We start from the raw sequence: 8,626 nt of genomic DNA, 5'->3' as shown, positions 1-8,626 counted from the left end.
CGGTTTAATTGGGCGCGGTTTTGTTGTTCACCCTTTTGTCGGTGAACCAATTGTGCAGCACAGCTGATCATTGCACAGTTGGTTGTTGGAACTTTTTAAAAACTTTTTTTAAGCATTTTTTTTTGTTACTACTGGCCAGTTTGCCCAATCCAGTAGTAGGAAAATGTTTTTTAAAAAGTTCAGACAATCAGCTGTGCGGCAAACAGCTAGGCCGCACGATTTCTAGCAATTTTTTTTTACTATTGGTTCATGTGAACTGGCCTGAATGGGAAGCATTTCACCCCTGGTTTAACCCCTTTAACCCATCTATTGTTTCATCAAGTCATCTCAACAGCAACTGTTTGAAAAGTCTTCGAAGCCACTGTTCTGGCTGAGGAAAAACCCTAAATTCCTTGACATCAAATTTTTACTAATCCTGTATTTTCCAGAGCAGGTTTGTCTGAATTAATTTTTCAGATCCTGGCTGGGAGATATAGAAATAGGAATTGTTTCCACTCTTGTCACTACAACATGAAGGGATATCATTCTGGACTATTGGTTGCTTTTCATTCTCTTCCTCTTCCTCAAAAACTCTCTGAAAGCTCATTTTTCCGTGGCACGTGGTTTGATATTCCTTCTTTCTCCCCACCAGAAAATAGATCAGTGGGTTAACACTGCTGTTTAGACATGCAAACAGGTAGCCGTACATCATGAATTTTAAACCCTTTTCATTGTAAATAACATTGATTATACAAATGTCAATTAGTGGCAAAGAAAAGATGAGGAAGAAAAAGAGGGCGAGCAGGATAGCTTTGGGAAGCTTCTCTTGCGTTTTCATTCGTGATTTAAGGTAACTTCTGACAAAGAGGGTCAGACTCGAGAACGCAATGAGTGGGACGCAAACTGAGGTGCATGTGAGAAAGTGGTAGAGTGGTGGCACTGCTTTACCCCAGACAGTCAGAAACAGAGCGTAATTTATTGCGTAGATAAATAAAGAGATTATCCACGCAGCGCCACAAATCATGGTGGACAGGCATATGGACTGACGGTATTGATACCAAACGGGGAAGAAGAGAGCCAAACACCGGTCAATGCTGATGATAGTCAGAAAAAGTTGACCAGTGCAGTAGGTCCATATGAAACCTTCTAGTATTTCTATGTGAAAACCCTGATCAATTAGGTACTGAATTCCATGCAGAAAAAGGAATATGAGAGTCCCACTCTGAGCCACAGCCAAATTGAGGATATAGACAGTGAAAGGATTCCTCTTAATCTTGAAACCCAAATGCTGGATGACAATTCCATTTCCAATAAACCCTGGAATGCAGATTAAAACAATTAAAGAATAGATGACATTTTTCAAACAATCGGGCTCATAAAAGCTGTCCTTGGAGTCGATGGCATTAGTCTTATGGTGTTCATTATAACTATATGTTAAATTTCTCATTCCTGCATCCATTACTACAGGAAGGATGGTTGCCATGTTGGTTGTTGTGTTTTGTGGAAATAAAATTTATTTTGATTTCCCCCCCCCTCTCAGCTTCTGATTGAGGATTAACAATGGATCCAGAGAGCTGAAGAACAAACCACTCTCCCTTATTTTAGTCAATAGAGATCACAGGCCATTTGCATCAGTTTTGATTTTTCCAAGATGGAGGATGTGGAAAACCTTCAGGTGAAATCACCTCAGTTATCCTTTTGTGTACGGCTGCACTGGTTCTTGCTTAAGAAGGCAAAAGTGGCGATGTGGGTGCCTGTAGATTATTATTCTCTCCCATCAGTTTTCATCCATTTGGATCAGTTCATCATCTGACGTCTATAACTTTCTGGAACAAATGAAGAACTTAACTCCTACAAAATAAAGAACTTGGTTCACCTCAAAGCTTTTCCACACAAGCAAAGCAAAAATGTCTCATGGACGACAGCTTATTCAATCACTTTGCCAGATAAAAGAGGATGTCCTTTTCAGTTTTATGGGGAGTTTGCTTTCCTCTGGTTCTTCCCATGAACTGTGTTGGCCCTCTGGAGGCCCTCTTCCATAACTTCTGGGAGGCCCATTTTGCCCCCTCCCCAACCCTCTGCACGAGCCCTGCACTTACCTCACATCCAAAACGGGACACTCCTGGGAGGGGTGGGGTGTGGTGGGCATGGCCAGCCAGGAGTGTGATTTGGAGGTTCTCCAAACTGGCCATAATGTTAGCTACAGGTTCTCCCGTAGCAGCCCACCCCTGCTTCCATGTCTATCTGTTATTTTCACCAGGAAAGAAGAGGAAGCCCTGAGACCCTGACAAAATCCCCCTCCATTTCCTCTTATATAAAAGAAAGCCTAGTGGTCTAATGAAGATCTCCAAAATTACCATATTTTTCGGAGTATAAGACGCACCAAGGTTTTGAAGTGGCAAATTAAAAAAAAAGTTTTTGCACTCTTCAAGCCTCCCCAAAACAGCCCATTTTTTGTGAAAACAGGCCCGTCCCCCCCCCCCCACAAAAAAAGGCATGAATAGCCTTTAGGGGGCTTGCAGAGTGCTCCTGGAGGGGGTGGCCAAAAACGAGTAACAAACAGCCCATTTTTTACAAAAATGGGCCCATTTTTCATTTTAAAAAAGGGCATGGATAGCCTTTAGGAACCTTATAGAGTGCTCCTGGGAGTTGGCGGGGGGTAAAATTGAGCAATAAATGGGCCCGTTTTTGCTCATTTCTGCCTTCCCCAGCCCCCAGGAGCTCTCTGAAAGCTTCCTAGAGGCTATGCATGGATATTTTGGTGAAGGGGCAGGGTTTCAAGAGGCAAAAAATGCAGCATTCAGTGTATAAGATGCACCCAGATTTTCAGCCTCTTTTTTGAGGGAAAAAGGTACGTCTTATATTCCAAAAAATATGGTATTTCTCTGTTCCTCTATGGAATGTATGTCCTGTCATCCCAAGATTCCAGGTAGCTAACATCTCATTAAGGTCATCTCAACTCAACACAACTAAAAACTAAACTATAATACAAAATAATAGAATACAATCAAATATATGATGAAACAATAGCCTTAAACAACACCATACAACATAAAATCCCTATTGTTACTTTCTCCAGGCCAATCTCTTTCATGGGAGGGCTGAAAGTAAGACCTTATTTTTTGCAGTGATATAAAGTGAGCAATTGCTTGACTTGAGAAAGGAATGGATCAGTGGTGAAATCCAGCAGGTTCTGACAGGTTCTGGAGAACTGGTAGCAGAAACTTTGAGTAGTTCGGAAAACAGGCAAATACAATCACTGGCTGGTGGGGTGATGTGAGGTGGTAATGGAGATTTTGCAATCTCCATTGAACTTTCAGCTAGGTGGGGAAAACCTGGAAGCTTTCAGATTCAGGTTTTCCCAGATGTGCCAACATGGCTCTCTTAATCAATTGGAACTTTGAGCAATATTTTGCCTTGGATTCTGATTTACTTTTGGATGTGATTTGGAACCCTGACAATAACCTTCCCCCAGGAGTGGGGTGGGAATGGAGATTCTGCACGATCCTTCCCCTGCCACGCCCACCAAACCACGCCCAAAGCACCGGTAGTAAACAAATTTTGAATTTTATCACTGGAATGGATGTTGGGAAGAAAGACTAGGAAAAACACACAAAAAGGCAACGAAAACACTTGTTGGAAAATAAGGAAATTATTCAAATAGTTTTGCTCTCTGTGACCTTAAAAATAGAGACAGGGAATGCAGATGCACAGCGCAAGATATATGCAGAGATGATTCTCAAGAATGAAAATGAGGAGTTTAGAATTGGGTGACAGCAGAGGTGGTATTCTACTGGTTCAGACTGGTTTGCCTGAATCAGTAGCGGAAATTGCGGGCAGCCCCACCCACCTATCCCGGCTCTATGGCATTCCATTTAGGCCCCTTTTTTTTTGCCAAAAGTGCATGTGCGGACAGCTGAATACACAGACACACTCACATTTGTGAACCGGTAGGGAAGGTAAGTGAATTGGTTGGGGAAAAATTAGTAGGAGAAGAGAACGAGGAAACGAAATCTTCATAAACTTCCTGACACACATTTGAAAGGAAATGAGGTTCTTGACAAATAACTAAATCTGTCCAGAAAAGCCAGAACATATTTGTGGGTCACTGCAGATTAGGACTTAATATGTCCTAATCTATCAAGCCAAGGTCAAGGACTTAATAAGTCCTTATTGGTCAAGCCTGAGCTCTTGGTAAAAGAGTATTGGCCTTTTACTTAAAATGGACAGTTGCAAAAGGTGGAAATGCTTTAAAGCACTCTATACGGGATGCACCAGAAACTTCCTCACAATCTCCCAATAGATGTGAGAAAACCCAATTGGGTTCATTAGTGCTTTTATGGCAAGCAAGCCATAAATGAACATACAGATAGTTATGTTGGTTAGGTGTTACATTGCATCTAACATCTTCTTAAAAACTTCCAGTGTTGGAGCATTCACAACTTCTGGAGGGAAGTTGTTCTACTGATTAATTGTTCTAACTGTCAGGAAATTTCTCCTTAGTTCTAGGTTGCTTCTCTCCTTCATTAGTTTCCATCCATTGCTTCTTGTCCTGCCCTCAGATGCTTTGGAGAATAGTTTGACTCCTTCTTCTTTGTGGCAACCCCTGAGATATTGGAATACTGCTATCATATGTCCACTAGTCCTTCTTTTCATTAAAATAGACTTATCCAGTTCCTGTAACCGTTTTTCATGTTTTAGCCTCCAGTCCCCTAATCATCTTTGTTGCTCTTCTCTGCACTCTTTCTAGAGTCTCCACATCTTTCTTACATCATGGCAACCAAAACTGAATGCCGTATTCCTAGTCAGGCCTTACCAAGGCCTTATAAAGTGGTATGAACACTTCAGGTGATCTTGATTCTATCCCTCTGTTTATGCAGTCTAGAACTGTGTGGCAGCTGAGCTTCAGTTTGAGCATGTGTGACCAATATAAAATTAAGGATAGTGGAGAGGATATAACATGATCTTTCTGCTCATGAATTTGGAGTAATTGAAGAATAATTTCAAAGAAGAAGAAGATCACTTTTGGCAGGAAAGGAGGAACAATCCTGAATTATAGGAATATTTGAGAAAGGTAGTTTTGGAAAATATGCATCTCGGTGGCCAAAGGAAAACACTAGACTTCAACACAACAAGGTGAATTATAAAGGCATTATAAAATAGTATTAACACTTCAGGTGATCTTGATTCTATCCCTCTGTTTAAGCAGCCTAGAACTGTGTTGGCTTTTTTGGCAGCTGCTGTACATTTCTGTGTCACATTTAAGTGATTATCCATCAGGACTCCAAGATCCCTCTCACAGTTACTACTACTGAGTAAGGTACCACCTATAGTATACCTGTGCATTTTGTTTTTCTTGCCTATAAACAAAATGCACTAGAAATGGTATATGTCCTCTACTAAACTACTTAACTGATTTTATTTTCTCTGTGGTCATCTGGATGGATGCCTTTTGTATGAGATACAATATCAAATAACTTCATCCTAGCAGTTCCTGACACGCATCCTGAACTTTTCATGTAATAGTTACCATAATAAAAGTTTTACCTTTGCATTGGACATACCTGATGATGGTTTTCAGTAATCCCTGGTGACAACCAACAGGTCTCTGTGAGAATCCAAAGAAGTCCAAAAGGTAGGTTCTTTTAATGAATCCAGTTTGGTCTGGGTTTGATGTAGATGTGGTGAGGAAGAGAATTTATTCAGCCTCAGGAACAATTTTCTAGGTACAGAAAAGAGGAACTTGCTTAACATTTTGTTATGTAGTTGGAACAAGAAAGTGTTTCTGCAAATTTTACGCAAACAAAACTTTGTTGACCACATTATAGCTTCAAAGAAAAAACAACAAGAAATGCCCTGATGAAATTATTTCCAATCCCATCCCTGTTTTTAACGTTTGGAAGACTGGGGAAAAAAAAAGACCCTTGAAATTGAATCTTAAAGTCTGTTTCATCCTTTGCCTGCAAACATTAGTGATTTTTGAAAGTTTTGCATGCAAGTTTTACAGTTATTTGAATGGATAAATAAATACATTTGTTTCTTTTTATTAGTTGTGAGGTTCAATAGAAGATTGAACAGATTTTTATATGTCAGGATATGTTCTTGAAAATGTATATTGAATTGAAAAGGATTATTTGGAACAATCAGTGCTTTTAAAAAAAAAGTTTTATTGTTTTAATTAAACAAAAACACAAAAAAAGAATCATCCTTCATTACATCTTGTAGAAAGCGTGTCGATTGGTTACAAATACATTTTGTCCGTTTCCTCCACAATCATTACATATATTTCATTCAAATTGAATTGTACACTTTAGATCAATTTTTTAATGTATTTTGCTATCACTTTACCACAATTCTCATTTAATTACCATTATTTAAATGTTTTTTTTAAATCTGAAACCATTTGTATTTAAAGTCACAACCACCTACTGGCATTCATTCGCAATTTCAATAAACCTCCAATAACATTATAGCTTTATAACATATTCTGAGACAAAATAAGTTAATACGATAATCTAAGCATCCCTCTCTTTCTCCCCCAACTCACAATATATCCAATTTGCTTTTATTAATATGACACACACACATATCATTAAACATTATCCATCAACATTTCCTTATTATTGTAATTAACTAAAAAATGTTTACTATTTATATCACCTCTCCTCTCATCAGACCCAAAAGAAATTATACCTTTACAGCAAGCTCTAGACAAAAATTTATTAATAAAATTTATAAGTCTTTTCTCTAAGTCCCAATTTACAATTTATATCCAAGTGATTTTTACTAATTAAGGTTATCATTTCATTATTATCATCATAGTTAATTATATATTAACGAATGAACATTTAATAACAATCTAAAACAATCTACAAAATACTAACGTTCCTACTTATTAATCACCAATCGTGCTACTGGGGAAGCCTCAGTCAGAACAGATTTTTCCAGATCAGGTTGCTCTGAATGGAACTTCAAGACCTTACAGGAAACCATGGAAATATGGAAGTGTTTCACGCTTGTGAGAACCTCATAATTATATATCCACCTGAACCTCTGGTTGCTTGTCCTTCTCTTCTTCCTCTTTGCCAGTTTTTAAGTTGTGCGTAGATGTATGTTCCTGCTCTCTCCGCAGGAGGAGATAAATCAGTGGGTTAACACTGCTGTTTAGACCAACAAATAAGTAGGTGCATGCGATTCCATTGAAATCCTTCCATATGAAAAGAACATCAACCATATAAAGGATGCTGAGTGGAATAGAAATGATGAGGAAGAACAACAGGGCAAAGAAGATGATTAGGAGAAGCCATTCTTCCATCTGCATTTGTGGTTTAAGAGAGTGTTTGATGAAGAAGGCCAGAAAGGGGACCACCATGAATGAGAAGCAAACTGAGCTCCATATTACAGGACCAGCAATTATGGGGGAGCATATAAAAAAACCAGTGTAATGAATAACTGAGATGAGGAAAGAGACAATCCATGTAATGGCACAGAGGATGGTGGACAGGTATTGGGGCGGATGGCTTTGGTGCCAAATAGGGGAGAAGGGAACCAAACACCGGTCAACGCTGATGATAATCAGAAAAAAATGACCAGTGCAGTAAGTGAATATTAAAAATTCTCTTATTGCTTCACTGCAGTACCAATGATTTATGTCCAGAAAACCGGACAGGAATATCAATACGAGAGCCCCACTGTCAGCTAGAGCCAAAATGAGGCTATAAAGATCAAAAGAATTCCTCTTAATCCAGGAACACCAATGGCCGATGACAATTCCATTTCCAAGAATTCCTGGAATGCAGATGAAAAGGATGACAGAATAGATGAGTCTTCCCAGATACGTAGAATCGGAATTGCTGACGTGTAAGACTGTGATATCAGTGTCGTTGTGTTCAGTAAACGTGACTGTCAGACTTTCCAATTTAGCAGCCTTTGTTCCAGAAATGACATCTGTCATGTTGATTGACATCTTCGGTGGAAAGGAATCTTGACTCTTAAAAAATAAAGAACTTGTTTCACCTCTTCATACAAAGAAAGCAGAAATCTCCGTTTATTTCCTTTCCAGATAAAAGAGGAATTCCTTTTTGGTTTTTGGTTATTTTTGAGGCGTTTGTTTTCCTCCAGTTTCGCGCAAGAAATCTGGGAAAAATAAGAGAAAGCAAGCCATGGTCATAGGATGAATCTGGCTGGACATAAGACAGTATGGATCTCTTCATATTTATTATAAAGTATATTTAAATCTGTTATACAAAAGCATTAGTTGTAATTCTTTGGGACCACCTCCAAATTACAAGTGAAGAGGAACTAAAGAGCCTCTTTATGTGGGTAAAGGAGAGTGCAAAACTTGGCTTGAAACTCAACATTACGAAAACTAAGATCATGGCATATGCACCTCTCAATCCCTGCCAAATAGATGGGGAAGGAATGGAGGTCGTGACAGATTTTATTTTCCTGGGCTCCAAGATCAGCACAGATGGGGACTGTGAGACAAATGGTTATCCAACATCTTCTTAAAAACATCCAGTGTTGGAGCATTCACAACTTCTGGAGGCAAGTTGTCAGGAAATTTCTCCTTGGTTCTAAGTTGCTTCTCTCCTTGATTAGTTTCCACCCATTGTTTCTTGTCCTACCCTCAGGTGCTTTGGAGAAT

At 39.1% G+C, this 8,626-nt stretch overlaps 1 protein-coding gene across 1 annotated transcript; it reads right to left on the bottom strand.

Annotated features, from left to right (window-relative positions):
- Positions 1–409: 409 nt before the first annotated feature.
- On the bottom strand, positions 410–7,945 carry LOC116512039 (mas-related G-protein coupled receptor member H-like). The gene is made up of 3 exons (XM_032222314.1): positions 7,620–7,945; positions 7,382–7,499; positions 410–1,387 (listed from the first exon to the last, which is right to left on the bottom strand). Exons 1-3 carry the CDS (start codon positions 7,943–7,945, stop codon positions 410–412), a joined length of 1,422 nt encoding a protein of 473 aa, XP_032078205.1.
- Between the last annotated feature and the right edge of the window lie 681 nt (positions 7,946–8,626).

The sequence above is a fragment of the Thamnophis elegans genome, chromosome 8 (assembly GCF_009769535.1).
Source record: "Thamnophis elegans isolate rThaEle1 chromosome 8, rThaEle1.pri, whole genome shotgun sequence".
NCBI classification, from domain to species: domain Eukaryota; kingdom Metazoa; phylum Chordata; class Lepidosauria; order Squamata; family Colubridae; genus Thamnophis; species Thamnophis elegans.
Note: the sequence above shows the minus strand (reverse complement) of the source record. Positions and strands in the feature narration are given on the sequence as shown.